This window comes from Falco cherrug, chromosome 3 (assembly GCF_023634085.1).
Source record: "Falco cherrug isolate bFalChe1 chromosome 3, bFalChe1.pri, whole genome shotgun sequence".
Lineage (NCBI taxonomy): Eukaryota > Metazoa > Chordata > Aves > Falconiformes > Falconidae > Falco > Falco cherrug.
Window position 1 is genome coordinate 31,617,015 of NC_073699.1, and position 22,566 is coordinate 31,639,580.

The window sequence follows — 22,566 nt, forward strand, 5'->3', positions numbered from 1 at the left end:
ATCATTTCATGACGCGCTAATTTCTACAACAAAGCTGGTAAGGAGAAGTGGTCCATATCAACACACACTTATTTTTCTAATCTCTCTCTCTCTCTCACGCAGAGAATTTGTTTCTTTGTTCTTTGAAAACAAGCATTCAACAATATATCACTTAAAGATATTAATAGCAGCAATTTCAAATCCAAGCTGAAGCAACAGGTCAACACTGGTTCCTCCCCAACAGACGGCAATGCAGCTATGAACAGAGGCAAGACTGATCACAGAGTGTAATTGTACTAACTGCAAAGAAGCTGAATACAGTTTGAGAAGTTACCTTAAAATGTGTTTTTCTCAGCTTCAGAAATCTGAGCATTACTTGCAACAATAATACAGTTATGTGGGGAAAGATATCTCACTGAATACCAATTCCCCTTCTATTTCAGCTAATTTCTTTACCTCAAGGAGGAAGTCTATTTTCTCTTTGCTGGGTTTCAGGAACAGCTGACAAAACTGAATATCAATTGTTCGACCCTGCAATACATCACAGACTGTATTGCACACGCAGACTTTGAAACAAACTTCATCCAGAGCATCATTCCTGCATGAACACAAAACTGAAGATCACAGAACGTCTCTGACAAACACAGAGTTGGTACCACAGCAAAGCTCCAGGCCCCAGATCCCATGACAAGTTTGCAGCACACGCCTCTGCTCAAGACTGCACTCAGAAAAATTTTACTTAGGATCTACTTCAGTTTACCCAGGACCCTATCTTCTCTAAAAGAAAATTCCCTCCCCGCCCACAGCTCTGTTTCACATGCAGGCTTCATTACCACTTTGGCCTGAGCACCACTAGAACTTCCAACTAGAGCAGTGCATGGCTGACAGCTCAAAAGACTTCAGGAATATTCATGCATCTCAGAATATAAAATCATTGGATGAAAATCAAAACAAATAACCAGAGCCTATGGCTTCCTTCTCTTAATCCTTCTCTGTGTGCCTTGTGCAGATTTCAAAGTCATGCTCATCCATCCTTTGTCTAACACTCATCACCTGAAGGCGCTCTGTATCAGGTATGAAAGCACCCCTAGACACTGCTAAGCTACAGCCTCTAAGATCACCTTAATTAAAGAGATGTTTATTTGGCTTCTCTCTGGCTGAAGCGAAAGCTGAATTCAGTAACTACTAAGCTCTTACACAAGAGGCTGTCAGCATCGAGACTTCTTTTTCCTCACACGTTTGTAAAACTGAGCCTCTCTCACTTTTTCAACTGAAATACTGTAGGCACCTTTCCTTCGAGAAGAATTATCATCATGATTATATGGAAATGCTTTTCATATAGCCCTGATTCAAGTGCCTAAGCTCCACTGAAGGCTGAATTTTGGATGTGGCCATGTGCTCAGCATTTCTCAACTGGGAGCCGTCCACAAGCTGCCCTTCTAATGTGCCTAATTCTCTCTGCTTATTATACATTTTTTGGTATTAACCATACTAATCCTTCAGCCCTGGGCTAGTTCAGCAGTGCGCAAGGCTCCTAATCACAGGTAACTACACTGCCAGTGTTCCTAATGAAGTACGTCTCCTACAATATTACTGCTTAATATTGTTAGCCTGACCAGCTTTGACTTCAAGTTTTAAGACCTCTAAAGAGGCATTAACTTAGTTATACATTGTATATATATGTATGATAAATTATGACACAAATAAAAAAAATAAAATCAGTAAAGTGGTAAAATTAAGTGTTAATGTTCATTAAATTTTACCCATAAGGCACAGTGAGATAAGATCAAAACACAGCTCCTTAGTTGGACGATGTAGTTTAGACCATTACTAACAGAAATACAGGCTGAAGTTTCTTGTACATAAGTAATTCGTTGTTAGAAGATTTTGTATACTTTCCATGAAAAACATAACTAATGAAAATTGCTTTTCATCATCATTGAACAGATCATTATTTAACGTCTCACCCTTGTTGAGCTTTTTGGAAGAGTTCTCTCAGCACTGATTGCCTGAACTGAACAGGTAAGCTGAGGGTTACATTATCTTCAAGAAATATCTTCACTACGTCCTGTAACACAAACACAACTGGAATAGTCAATGGATAATGCAAAAGATACAGATAAAGTAATTTTCCATCTGGTAAAAATCTTCAAACTAACAGAAGTGGCTTGCACCCATATGTAATGCTAAAATTCATTAAACAACGAGAAAGGGACCAAACAACAACAAAGTTCTCTATCATCAGAGAATCAAAGGAAAAAAAAAACCAAACCAAAATACCACAAACTTGCACATCCCAGCTGCAACATTCCCTGAAACCCAAAGAATTAGATTCTACCTGAAGACTCCATATATCAACAATCTATTTAAATTGTACGGAATCCAAGCTATTTTCATCCAATAAGTATCAAATTATGTTATATTCTTATATATGTGTATTCTAAAACAGCATGTTAATGGTTAACAAACAAATTTATTAAAATCCATGTCAGTTCCAGCGGAATCATCTACATGGAATGATTAAAGAACCCCTCAAATACACGAGTTCATTTAAGCACCCTACCTGATAATTGCCAGATTTCATACAGCTATGGATTTGACTATAAGGAGTTGCCTGTTGAGATGCATCATCAGAAGATGAGGTAAGAACTCCACAGGCTTGACAGTACCCAGCTAACCGTTCTTCATCTATGGTAAAATGAAGTGATGATGAACCATTCTGAAAAGTAAGAGTTAGTCAAATCTTATTGGCCAAAATATTGTAAAACATAAGCTTAATTCAGGAACAAATGGAGACTTACAGTATCCCAAGTAACAGCAAAACAACAGAAGAACGTGCATGTACACATTTTTTTAAAAGTACACTTTTATACATGCTCTTTACAGCTTAGACCACGTTTAGTCTATTTAAATACAAATGTGAGTTTTGCAGGTTCTGAAATATAAATATGAAGCAAAATAAAAAAGGAAGCATACCTTAATTCTAAATTAAAATGTTGTATTATTTAAAAGGTCGGAACATGTACAAGTTGATTTCCAAGAAAAAATTAGATAAAACCAAAATATGACTTGCTGTATAGTTACCTTCCTCAAACACACGTCATCACAATCAAAATACCACAAAAGACACAGAATGTACTGTTCAGTTCAATTAATATTAGCACCGGAGCTATTATTCTTGCATTTCTTGGATAAAAAACATTTGTGTAAGAGAACATTCATTACAAAACATAGAACAAAGCAGCAATATACTGCAGCCACTTAATATAACTTCAAAGGCGGCAATGAGAAAAAACAAAAATTGCTGTCGAAGTCCCATGAATTTTCTTTAAAAACCATGTGTATCATTAACAGTTATTAAATTGCTAAAGAAGGAAGCAAAATTTAGACAAAATTTTTTTACAAGAGTTGAACATACATGCTAATAGAACACCCAATACCTTGGCAATCAACTCCTTTGTTTTGAAAAACTTCTCTTTAGCATTTTCATGAACAGCTGCATTTGTAGATCCTTGTTGAAAATAGATTGCACCCAAATCATAGCAAACCTGCAAATAGCATTTATACAAATCACTTTACCTTGGATATTTATATAACATTTTAAGTTTAGATTAAGTATTTCAGCTCAAACCTTACATGTACCTTAAACTACTCCCAGTTGTATCTAATGTACTGACATACACTGCATACCTTTCCCCACTTATTTCAATTGTTTGTTCTTTAACTATGACCTCAGTGTGAGTAATTCTGCACAGACATGACAAAATTACAGAATTATTTCCCCATAATTGTTCACTAGAATGCAATAAGCTGCCCTTGTCATATAATGGTTTACTCCAGGGGGGTAGCATGGGGGTGGGTGGGTGTTGGGGGGAAGTAACAATATTTACAGTGTTGAAGAAAGCTCTAATAAATGTAAAAACCAAGTCAGTAATATCTCGTTGCATTAAAAAAGAACACAGAAAATTTTAATAGAAAAATACCACAATTTATCTCAAAAATTTTATCTAACACTTTCGCTAAAGAAACAGACACAAACTGAAAGCTTTAGCGTAGAATATAAGCTACCTGGCACTGTATCTCTTCTGCACTGATTTTCAGTCCAGCTGTGGAACTTTCTGTTTCTCCATTCACCATACCAGGCTCCATGGCTAATAAATCCAGAGTTCTTATAGTGTGCACGTAAAGATCTTTGTTTAATTTAAGTGCTCCTTCTAGGACCAGGATGGAATCAGCGGCTTGCTCTTTCAACTGTAGTAGTTCAAACACATTGAAAAAAATCAACCTCTTGGTATGGAGCTTAGCTCTGGGTTTAAATTAACACTAGAAATGTATCAGTACAGCAGAAGGATAGCACAAAAACCTGTCCTTATACACTTGTCTCATCGCTATGTAGAATCTACTCCTGTATTTCTTGTAAAACAAAGAAATCTGTGACTTCAGTTTCAGGTACTCAGAGAAACAGGATCAAACTCTTAATTCCAATTGAAACAAAACATTTTTCTGTTTCACCTACACCTTTTTATACACTTTTGGAGCATTAAGTTATTCAACAATCAGATTGCAAACTTTAAGTTTTTTCACCGCTGAAATAAACCCAGCATCTACATGAACAACAAGATTTAAAAAAAAAAAAAAAAGGATAAATTGGTTAAACAGTTAAAACATCATTCATGCTCATCTACTTGAAAAAATATGAACAAGTAAGAATTGTGGAAAATGTGTAATAAAATTAAATGATTCCAAGTAGTACAAGAGTAGGAAAATGAGCTAGGCTACTTATGGAAGTAGCTCTTTCTTGCTTTTCTCAAAGGGAAACGCTTGGGGCATAACTAGCATTCTCTTGAAAGTTACATACAGAAAGCAGTCAGCTACTAAATGCTTTTAAAAAAAACATTTTAAGTCTTGAGTTTTTCTGCCATATGATTTTGCAGCTCAAGCATGATATGGTCTTAATTACTAATCACACTCTGATTTTGTAGAGGTTTGCTCTATTCATTTGCCACCAACAATGGGCTGATGAAAGAATACTTCCATCACACAAAACAGATTTTATACTACATGGAGTGCAGAGACAACACCGTCCAAAATGCACACAGTGGGATTGTAGCAAATGCTAAGTGGCAAATATAATATAAATGTACTGAATCCAACAAAAGTGTGATGCCATTGTTTATTTCCTGTAAATTTACATGTAAATTCAAGCAAAAATAAGCAGGGGGGGAAGTCAGGAAGTCTCACCACTTTCAAAATATTTTCCGTTAGTTCCTTTTCTTGCTGCATCTGGTTCATCCTGGAAAATAAGCAGAAGAGGTCAAGATCTCAACTATAAAGCAAACCTGCATGTTATTTTACTTCATGTTCTAGACCACAACAATTCAGTCATAGTAAGTTTCATTTCATTACATTTTAAACATTATTACACAGATCCACTGACTGCTCTTAACCATCTATATCTGAAAGACAGCATTATATAACAAAAAGATAAGTTTTGAATGAGAATGTGGTTCAATAAAATGGAGGTTACAAAGCTTTGATTTTTTTTCTTTAAAAATCACATTGCTAGTATTAGCAAAATTATCATGAAGAAATCTGTTTCCACAGCCTCAAGTCCCTTGAAGCTTCACTATTTAAATCTTCTCGAGCATGTGTCAGAGGCAGAACTGTGTTCATGTGTTTATGCAAAAGCATTTTTAAATTATGCTTATGCAAAAGTATTCTTAAATTATTTCCCCATACAGAATTTTTTCATTCAGGATCAGACTTTGATACATATACGACAATACAAGATTTATAGTAAAATGAGTTGTAATAGTATTTTTAATTAGCATATTTAACAGACTCTCTCAAACAAGTATAGCCTAATGCTACGCTATAAAATGAACATAAAAAACATGAGAAGTACCACTGAGATACTCCCTACTATATCAGAGAAATTTGTAACATAAGTATCAATTCCAAGGACAGGTTGTAACTAAAGCCACAAAACTTTCAGAATGCAAAACTAATACTGACGTCAAATTCCAAATTATGGCCTAATGAAGTAAATTAAAATATTTCTATTATTTCTCAGGTTACCACACATAATGTGGCAAATTGCTACAGTAAAACAACCATATTAAGCAAGCTACTGTAAGTTAAAACAGGATGTGAGAAATGTAACCTAAGCTACAGAATAAGCATACCACTTAGGCAAATCACCATCTCTCTTTCTCCCAGATTTTTCATTCTTCTACAAATTCACAGCGATGGTAACACATTAAGAGTGGAATGACAGACAAGTACATACACATATCAAGCATGTTAACAGGAAAATAAGAATATACTTGAAATAAGTATGAGTTTTCCATGCTACAACTAGCCATTTTAAGCAATTTATGTCATTAACATGATTTAATCCACTGAGACATTAAATTTCTGATTACAAAATGCACACAAAATTCAAATTAATTGTACTTGTAACTTACACATTTAACTGAGGTGGACCAGGTTTCACTTGCTTTACAGGAAAACTACTTTGAACAATGGTCCTTATGGCCCTACAGAGAGGAGAAAATTAAGCCAAGAATGGTATTAGCCTCAGAAGCATAATAAGCAGATTACATGTCTCAAAAGTATGAGTTTATCTCTTCAAATACATTACACCATTAGAATACATTCTCTACTCAAGAGCACATCTAGTATTTCAGAAGTGCTCTTATGTCCATGAGAAGCTAAAAGACAGCAAGACTTTTATCTTTGTAAGGTGACAGTTCAAACTACTACCTTGACTATTTTTTTAGAGAACAAAACCAGCTGTAGAATAGCTTTTCAGACCCAGCTCCTCATTATAACCCACCTACAGATCACAAAAATATTACTTTCAGATTCTTCCTCCTCTATGAACAGAAGAAAACATTGCTTTGTTCGATGATGATTTTAAGATTATTGCCTTAAAGTTGCTTACCATCTGTTGTAGAGTAGTATTGCCATCGCAGTGGTTGGGGGTAAGCTGGAGAGGTCTACATCCACATGTTTAGTTCCTGGGGGAACTTTGCTGATACATAGAAGTTCATTCAGTAGCATGTTCAATACAGGAACAGACAAGCTATTAAAAAATAAATAATTAAAAGAGAGAGTTAGATACTTCATACAGTAATCCCACTTTTGGAATGTTTAAATAATATACAATACCATTCAGTACTATATAATTACTTAACATCCCATGGAAGTAAGGGTAGTAGGATGTTTATTTAGCATAATGAAATGCTCTGTATCAGATGGCAGTCTAGATCAGGTATGTAGGTCAGTTACCAGGTGTTAGCAGCAGAAGTTACGCCCAAGTGGAAGGCTGCCCCGACAGCTGAACTACTACTGTGCACCACTCTTACTCCACACAGACACATCCCCTGAATAATCAGTCACCTATAACAGCAGGTCCCAACTGGTGAGAAATGTTTTCAAAGTAGTCCCAACTCATACTTCCAGAAGGTAAACAACCACATTTCCATTGCAAATGGCATTTCATTCACATAAAGAGAACACTTCTCCATGCTATCATGGCTTATCCCCCTTTCTGCAGCATCCACTAACAAACAGTGAAGTTAAGACTAGGCACTGGAATAGAGCGCTGTAGAACACTGTAAGCTGCATTACGTAAAACATGCATTCAGCTGGGACAGAACTTTCCTTGATAAAATGAGAAGATATGCAGGCTGGACTGCATCACTCCAAGCTTTTGAGGCATAATTTAACACAACTGAAACATTATTGCTAATTTAGACATTATTTGAAATTAAAAGTGATGAGTTACTGCCAAAGCACCTTTGACCTTGTGAAAAACTTGCATTCTTTGCAACCAGCATAGAAAACGATCAGTGAAACTACACATTTAGCAACTAGAGTCAGAGTTCAGGTAAAACAAATTTTAGGTCTTGTGTTGTATCAGTATCCATGCCTGCTACAAAGGTGTAATTTTAAACTAACAAAAGCTGGTTTTACTGTGTGAGGTCCAGGAATCTTGTTTTCGTTGGCAAGAGTACAACATCATTCAAATGTTCATAACAGCAGAAATTTAAAAAAAACTTGGGTCAAGCCGTTATTTTTATTTCTTTTTAAATGCCATAACTGAACGTTTGAGTATAATCAGTTAAAACACAAGAGCAGTTTCTTAATTAAAAACAATTTTGGGCTTCACAAGTTAACAGAAGAGGAACTCTAGCTACTGTACAGAGATGCTAAATTGGTAGTTGAAATGACTTCATATTGTTTCTCAAAAAAACCACCACAGATGACAAGATTGTTTTGTCCAAAACCCAGAATCAGCCCAATAGTGTCATACCGTAGGACTGATTTCTGAATCAGGATTGTACCTCCATTTTAAGAAGTAAAGGTACTAACTGACAGGAAATACACCATGAATAAATGTCAGTTTAAATTTAAATTCCTCCTGGAAGAAGGGAAGCAGCCACTAAAATAAAGCAAGCTCTCCTGGACACATTCACATCTGCTTTCAAAGCTGAAGGTATATATATAAAGAAACCCCCTATTGTATACCAGATTCTTTTGTCCACGCTGTATTTTCACAGCTAACCACAATAAAGGTTTCTGTTCATTCTCTGCCGTTGTGCACTATCTTGCAAAGGTCTTTGGCAAGCAGTAATCTTCCCTCACAACATTAAGGCAGACAAATAGGATATAGCTTAACAGATGATAAAAATATTGGGGGAAGGTGGGGGTGGCGAGAACTTCATAGGTAAAAATTAATGACATCTCATTGTTGTGGCTTAACCCCAACCAGGAGGTGAACCAGAAAAAGGTAAAACCCATGGGCTGAAGCAAGAACAGTTTAACAACTGTAAATTGTCAACAGTTCAACAACCACAACAACAACTGTAATGAAGAGGAGAGAGAGAGAGAGAGGAATAAAACCCAAGGGAAAAAAAGCCCAAGCTATGCACAATACAACTGCTCACCACCCACTGACTGATGCCCAGCCAGTCCCCAAGAAATAACTGGTCCCTTCTGGCAAACTCCTCCCAGTTTATATACTGAGCTTGATGATCTGTGGTATGGAATATCCCTGTGGCTAGTTCGGGTCAGCTGCCCTGGCTCTGCTCCCTCCCGGCTCCTTGTGCACCTCCCCACCGGCAAAGCATGGGGAACTTGAAAAGTGCTTGATTGAGAGTAAGCACTACTTAGCAACAACTAAAACATCAGTGTGTTATCAACATTATTCTCATACAAAATCCAAAACACAGCACTGTACAGCTACTAGACAGCCTCTGTCCCAGCCAAAACCAGGACACTGGTTCCAAGCCCTTTTACTGCTCATTATAGTACATTATTAAATAAATTGTAATACAAGTGAGGAATACAAATAAAAGTACACATGAAGAAACAAGCCCTACCAGCAATTTGAAGGAAAATATTTTTTTCAAAACACTTCTGAAATAAAAAAAAATAAAATCTATGCAACATTGTAAAAAGAAATATTTTCAGATCAACTCAAGACGACTTTTTGGGTGGGGTTTTTTTTCTTCTTTTAAAGAAACTTGTAACATACTCAGAGCCAATGTTACTTTTATGTAATGAAGAACTTCTTCCAAGGCGTCTGCAAGCCAAATGATTTGTTTAGTAACTTTATCAGAGGGCAGGAAGGCTCTGCAGAGGGGTCTGGACCGATGGGCCGAGCTCAGCTGTAGAAAGTTCAACAAGGACAAGTGCCCGGTCCTGCCCTTGGGTCACAGCAGCCCCAGGCAGCGCTGCAGGCTGGGGCAGAGCGGCTGGGAAGCTGCCTGGGGGAAAAGGACCTGGGGGTGATGGTCAACAGCCCGCAGAACATGAGCCAGCAGTGTGCCCAGGTGTCCAAGGGGGTCAACAGCATCCTGGCCTGTATCAGAAACTGTGTGGCCAGCAGGACTACAGAAGTGGTTATTTCCCTGGGCACTGGTGAGGCCACACCTCAAATACTGGGTTCAATTTTTCAAGAATCTTGCAGAGAAAACTCACTGCAGGAAAGACATTAAGGTGTCCAGAGAAGGGCAATGGAGCTGGTGAAGGGTCTGGAGCACAGGTCTTGTGAGGAGCAGCTGAGGGAACTGGCGTGGTTTAGCTTGTAGAGGAGAAAGCTCAGGGGAGACCTTATTGCCCTCTACAACCACCTTAAAGGTGGTTGTAGCAAGGTGGCTGTCAGTCTCTTCTCCCAGATAGCAAGCGACAGGACCAGAGGAAGCAGCCTCAAGTTACACCAGGGGAGGTTCAGATTGGGTATTAGGAAAAATTTCTTCAGCCAAATGGTGGTCAAACATTGGAACAAGCTGCTCAGGGAACTGCTGGATTCACCACCCCTGGAGGTGTTTAAAAATAAGACATGTAGACATGGCATTTAGGGACACGGTTTAATGGTGGTCTTGGCAGTGTAAGGTTTACAGTTGGACTCGATCTTAAAGGTCTCTTCCAACCTAAATGATTCAATGATCCTATGCAAATTACAACTGGGGCAAGCAGTGCCCTGCTAAGATTTTACACAGCTGAAGTGCACCTCCCTAATGTGCTTAGCACTGCCAGAGTAAAGAAGTTCCCAACAGTTCTACCTCATCAGAGCATTCAGCAGCTGAAATTCTTTGGTTTAAAAAAATTAAAAGGAAAAATGCAAAGGTGGAGTTTGTCTATTTCAACCAGTCAGTTCAGTGATCTAGTTTGCAGGTATATAGAGTTCTTCACATGAACAAAGCCGGAGCAATACCTCCAACTTTAAGCATGCCAGAATGGAGCAACTTGCCACTGAAGAAAAGCATAACCTAAAATTCATCTTTATGCAGTTTAGTATGTGGATCTTAATATCTAAAGCCCACAACTCTTGCTCTCTGAATTATAAACAGTATTGATCTGCTCACAGATATTGCCTTTATCAAAACCTTTTTCTAACTCAACAGATGAAATCCAACTTTATTTCAGCTGTCAGACCCAAAACTCTTCTTAATGGTAGAAGATACTGTCAGAAGAGGGAGCAAGACAGACTTTCATTTGTTAAAATAGAGATCTCTGGCAATTTCAGTTTAGTAATTTCAGCATGAAGATTTACAGATTATACCTTTTCTCCAACACATCCAAATCCCACTTCAGATGAGCAGCAACTTTAAGAGCAAGAAGTTTTAAGATGCGGTTTCTTTTGTTATCGGGTGGTGGCTGAACTTGGTTCTGTTCATTCACTGATGGTTTTGAAGCTTGTTCCAAGAACTGGACAATCAGCTGTACAGGTGGTGGATCTGCAAAACACAATCACTTTCCAAATTCTTTGTAAGCCCAGGAATCAATTTCTTGTTGCAGCTAGGAACAGGGATCTATCTCCTTGTCACTTATACAGCTGACATTGCCACCTGGCAGATTCTAACCCCAAGGGTATCTTGCTTATGCCGACCCAAATCAGACTATTAAGATACCTTTGTTTAACCTCCAAGTTTACTTGACCATTATAACCAAGCTCTCAATACTTTCATTTATTCTATTTTGTATTAATTTTCTGTATTTGCATCTACAGAAAATAAGTGTTGCCTATTGAGATCACAAGTTAGCTGTTGCAAAAACATCCACCTACTCTTAGTTTTCCTCTGTATTTTAAAATATATTTACAAGCAGCTGCTGGTACCTCTGAATACATTTAGAAGATACTTTCAGACCAATTAAACAAAACAAAAGTCCCCAAATCTCTCTCTCACGGTAAGATAGTCTCTCTAGTACCTTTGTGCTACTTTGAAAAATTGAAGCCAAATCATAACTACTTCACTCTCACTGAACTTTGTGAAATGTAGAACTGGTATTAATTATTATTTAAAATCATAAAATAGCAGTGTGAGATCTAAGCACAAAGATAAAGGCTGACTATACTTAAATTTACTTCTTGCAGAGGCAATACTGTCCCAGCTTTTCCCGTTTCCTCCACCTGCCTGTGGAATTCAGGTACTGGAAAAGGCGATTCCCACTTATGATTGTCAAAAGATCTGCTACTTTTAAATAAGGTCACTTTCTTACAATACATCAGACTAGGTTTCTATTCATTCCAGGTCAAAGATGACAGAGCAATTTCGGTGCTGAACCTTTAGGACTCTAGTTCCTGGCGCTAGCAAGACTTTCACGGGGGTAAAACAGCTGCAAATTGTAACGATTTCGACAAAGAACACTTCACATTATAAAAATAAACAAATTGTAGCATTTCCACAAACAAAATTCACATATGCGAAGGGAGAAGTGATCCACCACGCAGGAAAGATAGAGAAATTACGTTATTAAACAGGAAAGTTAACGTAAAACGAGACAAACACATTTGCGCTTGCTAACGCCGCGCTGGGCCCGCCGTCCCCGCCTCGCCCTCCGCACCGCGCCGCCCCCAGCCCCCCGGGGCCGCCCCGGGCCTGCTCCCGGGCGAGGGCTCGCCTCCCACCGCGTCACCGGCGCCGCAGTAGCGAAGCCCCCCGGTGCCTCCCCGAGGAGGGCAGCGCGGGAGGCGGCGCCGGTGCGCGGCCGGCAGCACCAGCAGCAGGCCCCGGGAAGGCGGAGGCAGCGACCGAGCGGCGTGCCGCAGCCCTGAGGGAAGGGGCCCGCGGGGAAACGAGCGAGCGGTTCTTCCCCGGCGCCCGCGGAGGCGCCGGGCAGCGGCGCCGGGCCGCGCCTCAGGGGAGGTGGCCGCCGGCAGGGCCGGGCCGCACGCACCGGGAGAGGGCTTCTGCAGGTGCTGCTCCAGCAGCGCCTCCTCCAGCAGGAACTCGAACCAGGAGGTCTGCGGCGGCGTGCAGGGCCGGCTGGAGGTGGCGGCCTCCCGGTCCGCCGCTTCCGCGCTCATCGCCGCCACCGGCCTCGCCCGCCCTAGGTCCAACGGCGACAAGATGGCCGCCGCCCCCCCTCCGCGCGGGCGGAGCCCCGGCTCATAGGGCCGCCCCCGGCCCGGCCCAGCACGGCGCGGCGGCGGGTGGGGCCGCGTCCCGTTACCTCGCCGGTCACCTGCGCTGTGGCTGCGGCGGGCAGCGCACACCCCCGGGAGCCAGCCGGGTGGCAGGATAGCCTGACCTTCATCCGCACCGGTGTGGGGCGTGGGCAGCCCCCCGCCTCACCGCCAGCACCGCCGCAGCGTGCCCCCCCTGCGTGTCCCCCGTGGCCGGGGTCCCTCGCGGTGTCGCTCCGAGGCCCGGCCCCGCCGGAGCGGCGGCTCTTGCCGCCCGCCCTGGCAGCGCAGCCCGCAGGCCGCGGGCTCGTAAATCCTCCCTGGCCTTACCTCTCCCTCCTCCCGCCCCTTCCCCTGCTGCCCGAGTTCAGTAACAGTAAATACATGTTTCGATGTGTGGTGACGGCAGTGAGCTAGAGAAGGGGGCGGGAGGGCAGTGCCCGGAGCGCGGCCCTTCCAGTGGTCAGAGCGGGCTCCTGCCGCCCAGCCCAGGGCAAAATGGCTGGCGGCCTCCGGCTGGTGCACACTTTCACGCCTTATGAAAAGGCGGAGGAGCTGAGACCTCCGTCCATGAAGAAGGGCAGATGCAAACCAAGTGGCAGAAGCAGCTACTTCCCTTCAGCAGCACCTTCCACTGCTATTAAGATGTCGGCACTTAGGCAGTCCACATCCGCCCGTGCCACTTAAACCTGCCCCTAGCCAGGCGCTGGCTCTCAAGCTTTCCGTATATCCCTGTTCCTAGGATGTCAGTGTCTGGCAGAGAAGCAGGATGACTAGCAGAAGCTTTTAAGTCATTTAGCTGAATGATTTTCAAATATTTTCCCAAGAAAAGGGCTCACAAAGGTTGCATGGCAAGTTTTCTATGTAGATACACAATGCAAATCTCTTTTGCCCCAGTCACTGCTGTAAGCAGCTAGGCTGTTCTTCCTTTCCTGCAGGACTGCTACTTACCTACTCAACAGCCACAACTTCTGCAGCAAGCAGAACAGGAGATACTGCATCAAACTGGTGCCCAGTACGGCCCTTTCTCAGCCTTAGGCCACCTAACTATGCAGCTGGACAGTGACCCGCCAGCCATGAACGTCCTGCATTTTGCCATAAGTGACCCAAGGAGACAGAAGAGCTTTCCTCTTTCTTGTCTTCCGTAAGGACATTACATGTCCTGACTACAATGCAATTTGTTACTGTGTTACTTTCTGTCTTCAGTTTTTTGAAGGCAAAAAATTAACTACTGCTTCAGCTTTCCTGAGTTATTGTTTAATGCATCCATATGTAAAACGTTCAGTTTCAGAATATAAATTACAAAATAATCCTTTGGGAAATTATTGTTAGCCTGGTCTCTTTTGGAAGAGGCAGTTTACCAATAATTATGCTAAGCTTTACCTGATACCAACTTCAGAAGAGACAACTTAATAAAGAGCAATAAAAACATATACGCACTTCATGAAAATGTTCTATGAGTTCAAGACTCGGAACAGTCACCTTACCGAAGTTCTGGGGCTCAGCAGTTTTCATCCGCTCCAACAACGTATGTAATATGACCAGATGTAAGAGATTTTGTAGTTTCTTACTATACCATACATCTTTAGAAAGGAGGAAACATTTACATTAAGTAAGATGAGGCTATACGTTAATACAGTATTTATTTTTTATGACTTTGTAAGAACAATCAATGTCCAGCCATGTGAGACTTTGGCATGAAGGAGTGGCTCATACTGACTCTTTGCTCCAAATCTTTCTAATAAATATTGCTATTTTAGTACGATTTTATGTATAATTTTACAGAATTAATGCAGATTGTTTTATTCAGTTCACACAGTGGCTTTGTTCAATCAATTTTCAGTGTAAATTATACTTGTTCTAATAGTATCAAAATCTTCCTTCTAGGTACAAAACTAATTTACATTTACATTTTTTATGCCAAGTAAAATTATGAATAGTTATGAAATATCTAATTTTAAAACAGTATTTATAAATAAAAGGAAGTGTCAAGACTTCAGTGAAAAACAAACATTGAATATCATGTTATACTGGTAATTAAAAAAACACTGAGTAGACAACAATTTCAAAAACCTTAGCGTTTCAGAGCTTTCAAGCACTCTGTAAGCACCTATTAACTTTGACACTTCAGCTGTTCTGTTTTCCTGCTGCAGACTTTGAAGAAGGGCTCCACGTGAAAAGCAAAGTTGGAAATAAAAGCTTACCAAATAGAAACATTTTCTGGGTCTTAAACCCGCTTTTAAGAGTGTAAAATTGGCAGACCGGCAAAATGCTATTCACAGCTAGGATCTTGCCACTCTTTATGGGTAATTAGAAAAAGGGTCTGACAGAGTAAGTCTCAGCAGCCTGTAATAATGAGTGAGGTGGTGTGTGTGTGATGTCAAGGGAGATTACAGTTTAGTGGGACAAAAAAAGCTGACAAGAAAACCAGATATATAAAATGTTTTATATTTAATATTTGTAATAATTATTTCACAGTCTAAAATTAATGCAATTTAAAAAAAATGCCCTACGTATTGTTACCAACCTGTTGGGATTCATATTAATACTAGGGAGAAAATAATTCAAGTTCTTGCATCCAGGATAATTCTACTAAGTCACCATGGTCTGCACAAATAAAAAGGGATATTATAATGCTATTCTACACAAAGCCTACGTTCCAAACTTTTCAAGAATATCCATGCTTTCAAAGTCTTTGCAATTCTATGATTCAAAACTGTTTGTACAGTGCATATAAAAACACCATTCAGATTATCACTCCTGGGAAAAGCGCGTATATCATACTACTGTAACTAAAAACTTGCATCAAGTAAGTTACTTGATGTACGTTATATATAAAAAATGGCATTATTAAAAGCAGTGTCCATATGTCATGGCAATGTGTCAAGTTCCTTTAACTCCAGTTACAAATGTTCATTTGAGACTGTATAGAGTTCTTTAAGCTTGTCAAACTTTGACCCCCACTCTTGGAGGCAATCGTAATTTAGATCTTCATCACCACTAATGGAGTCTAAGGAACTAAGGCTCCCCGCTAGAGAGCATTGCCCTTCTAAGCAGTACAAATGAATAGTGTCAGCTGGAAGACTCTGTAGATCATTGTCTGCATCCCAGATGAGTTGAGAAACATATTCCTTGAAATCTGGGATGCTGGCAACAGCTGATGCCGATTGGTTTTGATGTGCATGTTGTGGGAGTGAGTCCTTTTTTGGGCCAGTGGGTCTCCTGGAGTGTGGAGCAGCCACCCTCAAGGAGCAGTGGGGAGTGGTGTGGAGAGGTTTCTTCAGTTCACCTATATCATAAGCATTCTGGAAGAAAAAAGAATGCAAATATCAGAGAGAAACAACACAAAAGGAAACAGGTTCCAAAAAATGTTTTAAACCTCAACGCAACACAGAAGTGGTTGCTCTTAAGTTTTCTACAAGCTGAAGAAAAGAGAGGCCCTAGTTCAGAGAGCTATGTTCAGATTGTAATGATAGTCTTCAGCTAAAGGAAGACTGCTGTGTTCAAAGCAGCCCCCTCCAAGGTGGCCACAGATGACCAGCATTGTGAAAGGTACAGACCGGGTTGAAATAGAAGCCTCCCACTCAAGAGTACTTCAGGTTAAAGACAAATAAAAAATAAAAAGCCAATTCGATAAGGACAGTATGTTCAATAAAAGGTCTGGGAAAGGAAGGTGAGGAGAGGTTGGATTTGCAAGAGGAGGACTGGACTGAAGCTGCAATCATACCTGGTCACGTTCTCCACCTCCTTCTTCATTATAATTGAAGACATTTTCTCTAACATCCTCCCAGCTTTCACGCTCTTCAGGAATGTGGTAAATTCCTCCTTTCCGAAACCCTGAACTTCCCCACTGACTCCACACTGTGTAGGAGACCAAGAGTGCTAGAAGACATAAAGACACATATTTGTTATGTGACATATGACAACGTATGATGCATGATAAATAAGTAGATATATGACTCCTGAGATATTAAATTAACTCTTAATTTGACAATCAAATTCCCAGGTAAGAAATGCATAATTTTTAATACATAAACAACTTATATTCAGGAATGTAAAGAATCATCTATGTATATTACATCATAAACTTCATTAAAAGGGTATTTTACTTACCTAAAGGAATCCATTTAAATAGAAGGCATTTTGGCCAATCTCTGGCCTTTCACCAATCCTGAGTAAATAAGATACCCAAAGTAAGTAAAACACTGTTTTAATGAAGGTTACAAGTGTAATATAGTCATGGAGTCTTTACTATTCTGACATGTGTATGCAGTTTATCAACATGAAAATACTTTTATGATGTTATTAACTTTTCAGCCAAAGTGCATCTTGAACTGGACACACTGTGAACATCTCTTTCTGTTTCACACTCTTAATGAGGCTCCCCTGTTAAGACTGTAAACTTTCTAGGGGAAGATCTCTCTCTTCCTTCCTAATATGTGAACAGCAGGTACTAGCTGTAGGTCCTACCTATAACAAATGTAAGGGCTCAGGGCAGGTGGGAGTTTGAGAGGAATGCAGCTGCACACAGATTTGCACACACAGATGGAAAGCTCTCACTTAAGAAGGACTGAAAATAAGTGATTCTAAAAGGAGAAGTCCTAAATTTGCTTGAACTGGTTTCAAAGTAAGTAAACTAGAACAATGTGCTAACGCTTGTTTTTTAGCACCCTCAGATGAACTCCCAGTGGGTGATCTCCAGAAAAAGTGAAACACTGATCACAACATCCAAGGGTAAAGCAGATTAGATTCAATGGAGCAAGGTACAAGATTAAAAAGAAAGAAAAAAGGTACTTGCTTTCCTACCTAGGAAGACAAGGAGGCACATGCTGATTGCTAGAATAGAGCCAGAGCTGAGTCCAATGGGTCTTCCAGCCTTCACCTGGCTAATTTCACACCATCTTCCCTTATAACCTTCGGGGCATTGGCAGATAGTCTTGTCTTGGGATTGAGCTACACAGGTACCCCCATTCCTACAGGTCCAGTGTCCACAAGGTGATGAGGTGCAGTGTCTGAGCCCTGTAAGGTTGTCAGTCACTTCTACTTTCCCAGCTGGGCACCTGAACATCAAAAGCAGAAGGTATCTTTTAGGCAAGCAAAGCACCTGGAGTTGTATGTTGTTTTGTGCAGTTTGTTGCTTTTCTTCTCTTCAAAGCTAACAATTAACATCTTTTCAAGCAAACCACAAATCCACATTGAGAGTATGAAATACATGTAAAGTCTAACAGAGTGAGCTAGTAGGCTTATGAAAACATTAACATATATTCTGCTTTCCCTCTTCAGAAGATAGGCAGAAGACCTTCAACTCCTTCCTTAAAAAATGGATGCATTGGCTTCTGAACAGATTAACCCTTTTTCTACAGACATGTTCAAAACCCCTAGAAAGAAATGAATAGCTGAGATCAATGGGAAAAAGGCTAGCTAGCATAGTATATGCTTTGTAATGTTCATTTGGACCTTTGGGAGAGATGTCGTTGACCGCCTCAGAATGACCAATCTTGTCCTTCAGGACTGCAGAGAAAGTGATTACTTCTGCTATGCAATTGGAGAGGCCATGGAGGAATACTGTGAGGGCACAGACCTGCTTCCTGCAATCCAAAGAAGAAATACTAGCGAATAAATGGACGAGCCTTCATATTGTTCTTTCACTAGATGACTGAAGAAAGGAGCGTCTCAAGGTGCTCTTAAGACCATCTCACAGCCTCCTTCAGCAATGAATCACCGGGCCTCAGAAGTGCCAAATTTTGGCTGAATTGAAGGAATTCAAGTGGATCCTTCTCCCACTCCTTCAGGTATGTATGTATGGTTTTAATAACAGAAATGCCTGTGTTTTAATTTGCATATTTTATTATTTATTTTGAACATTTTCTTTAAAGAGTGGATCTTCTCCAAGGAACTAACTGTGTAGCATGCCACCTGGTGGGCTTTGGTTCTGACCCTGGGCAGCCAATTTTAGAATCCAGTTTTGTGACAGTCTAATTTTGAAGGTGTCATTGTTTCATACAAAGCATGATTAATTTGAACTTCTTTACAGAAAATATATGTAAATATATACTGTATATGCAATATATATTTTATACACATACATATACACCCACTATATAAGAATATATATATTTTCACACGGAGAAGGAGAGACCAAAGCTTTTGCAATCCACCTTTTATCAAAGGGCATTTCACTTCCTCACTGGCCTGTGATCTCACCGTGGAAAAAGTGGTGAATAGGTTCCATATTAGACTTGCAGGAAAAGGCAAGTTTGGTCCCTAATGGGAGATGGGATGGAGAGAAGGATTTCTCCTTGGGATGCTCCTCTCTGGCCAGATCAGGAGGGAGTTTCACTGTTAGAAGCAAGTTGCCTGAACTGAAGTGGAAAGAGCGAGCTTCCCAGCCACCCCTGGATGAAAACCAAAGCTTAATGTACCGGCATTCATATTTTCTCCACAGGTCTACGCAAAGGAAAGGGCTGTAACAGGGCTGGCTGCTGCAGGCACTGGAATGGCATCCCATCGTGACACCTTGCCGCCTCAGAATTAAGCCGAACTCTGTGCTTTTGCCCTCCATGAGAAGTGGCTGACCATTCAGCTGAACATCACGCATACAACCTGCATCAAAGTAGGGGAGTATACAGAGAAATACATTGAGTTAGCAACTTCCCCACCTTAAGCCTCACCCCCAACACATATGCAGGAGATCTTAGAGCACTGTAGAAAACTTAAAACATTTTTAAAAAAGATCCTTATACTGCTTATAAGTTTTATTTTATAAGAAGAGCTACAGGACATGTGACTACGTGCTCTGGCTGATCTACAGACTGATGGTACTTTTCCAGGACAGCTTGGCTATAGCAATGCAATGATTTAACAGAACTGCTATGAACCAGAACAGCACCACTAAATTAATCTCGATTTAAATTTCAGTCTTTAAAGTGGGGCTGAATGAGAAGCAACAGAATCGAAAAAGCTGTCTTCTAGTTGAGCCACAATCTCGAAGTCCCAGCACCCCACCCCAGGAAATGGAGACAGACACCATGAATTGCTTTGCAGATCCTCTTCCTCCTACCACGGGGTGTTGTGTCTGTTCCTTAAACCCTTCCAAGGCACAAAGGGAGTGAAGACTGCAGCATGAGTTCCCTGCTTGGGGTCTTTGGCATGGGAAATACAATCAGAAGGGCTATTTTTTAGTATCTACAGGAAATCTCACATCTTCAGCAGGACCAGATACAATGGCAAACAGAGTTGAACATTGGCTTTGAATTCTCTAGTAGAGGAGGTGTGATTTCATGGGCATAGTAGTCTCCATGGGAATTCTTACCTGCGTTTTAGACTCTCCAGTACAGTCAAAGATGCCACTTTTAGGAGCCCATCATATCACATACCTTGGAAGTCACTCTCTGAATGATTGGGAAGGCGGTTTCCTAGCACGATGCTTGTCCAATCCATTTCAAACCATCTATTTGTACCCAAGACAGAGGTCACTTCTTGATCACCTCCACCACTGTTAACGCGCAGGGTAAATTCATTGTTGTAGCGCTCCATGGCCAGAAGAACCCACTGGCCATTGTTTATACGTAATGTCCTCATTCTCAGAGAGTGATCTTTGTCTCCCAAACTGAAGTTAACACTAAAGAAACCCTCAACCACCTAGAGGAAGATGATAAAGACCTTTAATAAAAGAAATGCACTTCTAAATGTTATTACACAGTCCTGCCTCAAGAAATGGACCCGAGTTTTTAAAATGAAAATGGCAGTCTTGTTTTTAAGTGCTTTATTCCTAGATAAAAATTACCACAATAAAACTGCAGGTCCAGGAATTATCAAATTTCTTCTTCACAAGCCATTCTTCTAACTCACATAAACATTTTTATCAGTCTTCTCCCCACTGATGTCTACCTCTAGGTCCTCCCAGCTGACCCTCCGGTTGCAATTGGAATAATTAGCCTCTGTATAGCTAATATAACCCAGAGATATTTTTTTCCAGCAGCACCAAAAATGTAGAGACAAGTTTTATAGCCAGAGACATATAGAAGCAAAGGGAAAAGGCAAACAGGACAAAACAATCTTCTTCATGCATGTGTACCACATGCACTGCCTGTACATTTTGCAGGCAATGAAACAACTAGAATCTATGCTATGAAAGGGTAATACTGAGAAAGACAACAAAAATGAGAGTAGTTACCCTCATACGGAAAATTCTTGCTCTTTATTACATTACAGAATAGGTATCCTTAATTGTAAACTACACCTTTTTCTCTTACTAGGGTACTCCATGACAATTTAAGAGCGGTGAAACAGAATGGCTTTTGGACTGCTTACCTCCAGGCGGATGTATCCATTCCCATCTGCTGAGGCCAAGCTGAGAAGGGTGCTGTGCGAGATACGGGTGCGCACCATCAGCTGAATCTGAGTGCTGTGAGAGCTGAGGATGCTTCTTGGCTCATAATGGATCCAACTGTCCCTTCCGAAAGCCCATTCTGGAAGAACTAAGCACAACACACACAAAACCAAAGTGAAAATCTCAGAAACTACTGCTCCCTCAGTTCTCTACTGCTTGATAATTAACCAGTTCTGAATGCTTAGTTTTAGTTCTTAAGAAACTTTGGCAATGTAATGAAGCATCATGGAAAGCACCCCCCACTGTGAAGGGAATTAAGAGAAAAAGAACAAATCAAGGATACAGAATTTGGGCAGGAAAGGAACAATTAGATACTGTCTCTTAACATTCTGCCTGTCACAAGCTACATGTTCTACCAATCACTCCTACACTGAGCCCAATAATATTTTAATTTTTTTTTGAGATCTGAAGCATGTCTTCCAGTAAATTAGTTGGTATTGATCTGAAGGAAAAAAAATAATAATGAGAGATAATCTAATGTTTCTTTCAGTAGTTTAGTCCTGTGGTTAATAACCCTCACTGTTAGAAAGTATGCACTTCCCATTTCAGTTGGCACAAGAAAAAGTCTCAGAGCAGGTACAGAGTCAAAAGTCATCTTGGTTGTTTTTTTTTTTTAAATTACAAACAGAGATTAAGTCAGTGTTTATTACTGTAGCTAGGGAAAATGCACTGAAATTTATTCATTCCCCATCATCCTGGGGAATCCATCTGAGAGTGATCCGGCAGAAAGTTTGATGAAGTTGCACTGCACACTTTTGTGCAAATCAAAACCCACTAAACCACCTAGACCCTGGTGCGCTTACACAGCAGGCACCCATTTCAGTCTTGCTACCTGACAGCAATCCTATGTCTGCTTGTTCTGGGCACAGCTTAGTTGAAAAAAGAAACTAAGAAAAAAGAAACTTCTTACCAAATAAAGACATAGTCCAATTTATTCACTAGGCAGGAAGAACACTGAGTCACCAACAGCTAATCTGAGGTCAGTGTCAGGCAAGTAGAAATCCAGAGTTCCCAGCTCATCCTGGGGCATTTAGTCTGGTTCCCAGGACATGAAATATCAAATGATCAAGAGACTTCATTTCTGCACTCTCTTTTCCTCTCACCGTTTCTCCTCTCTTTTCTGTCTTGAGGCATGTTCTCGTCTCTCCTCTAACTTATTCCCCTCATACTATTCTTCCCAACCCACTGTTCTCTCTTGTTCACTGTCTGCAGCTACAAGCTCTAGCTGATGAACAGGCATGGATTTTCCTGGGACATTACATTGACTGCTGTCCCC

The 22,566-nt window shown here is 40.5% G+C and overlaps 2 protein-coding genes across 3 annotated transcripts in view; both read right to left on the minus strand.

Annotated features, from left to right (window-relative positions):
• Window positions 1–12,867, minus strand: part of INTS8 (integrator complex subunit 8) — a 25,744-nt gene extending 12,877 nt beyond the window's left edge. Inside the window, exons 1-10 of the mRNA XM_055704480.1 lie at window positions 12,670–12,867; window positions 11,054–11,228; window positions 6,926–7,066; window positions 6,447–6,518; window positions 5,221–5,272; window positions 4,048–4,230; window positions 3,420–3,527; window positions 2,543–2,698; window positions 1,947–2,047; window positions 436–577 (exon numbers count right to left, since the gene is read on the minus strand). Coding sequence (XP_055560455.1) covers window positions 436–577; window positions 1,947–2,047; window positions 2,543–2,698; window positions 3,420–3,527; window positions 4,048–4,230; window positions 5,221–5,272; window positions 6,447–6,518; window positions 6,926–7,066; window positions 11,054–11,228; window positions 12,670–12,799 — 1,260 coding nt within the window. The 5' untranslated portion in view covers window positions 12,800–12,867. The remainder of the gene's footprint in view (window positions 1–435; window positions 578–1,946; window positions 2,048–2,542; window positions 2,699–3,419; window positions 3,528–4,047; window positions 4,231–5,220; window positions 5,273–6,446; window positions 6,519–6,925; window positions 7,067–11,053; window positions 11,229–12,669) is intronic.
• A 1,279-nt stretch (window positions 12,868–14,146) lies between these two features.
• Window positions 14,147–22,566, minus strand: part of LOC102054419 (neural-cadherin-like) — a 60,162-nt gene continuing 51,742 nt past the window's right edge. Inside the window, exons 28-33 of one of the 2 annotated variants that reach the window (XM_055705948.1) lie at window positions 21,212–21,378; window positions 20,275–20,539; window positions 19,321–19,501; window positions 17,705–17,958; window positions 16,626–16,780; window positions 14,147–16,203 (exon numbers count right to left, since the gene is read on the minus strand). In XM_055705948.1, the coding sequence (XP_055561923.1) occupies window positions 15,802–16,203; window positions 16,626–16,780; window positions 17,705–17,958; window positions 19,321–19,501; window positions 20,275–20,539; window positions 21,212–21,378 (1,424 nt within the window). In that variant the 3' untranslated portion in view covers window positions 14,147–15,801. Of the gene's footprint in view, window positions 16,204–16,625; window positions 16,781–17,011; window positions 17,070–17,704; window positions 17,959–19,320; window positions 19,502–20,274; window positions 20,540–21,211; window positions 21,379–22,566 lie in introns of those variants that run through there. The other variant, XM_055705949.1, reaches the window with a different exon arrangement.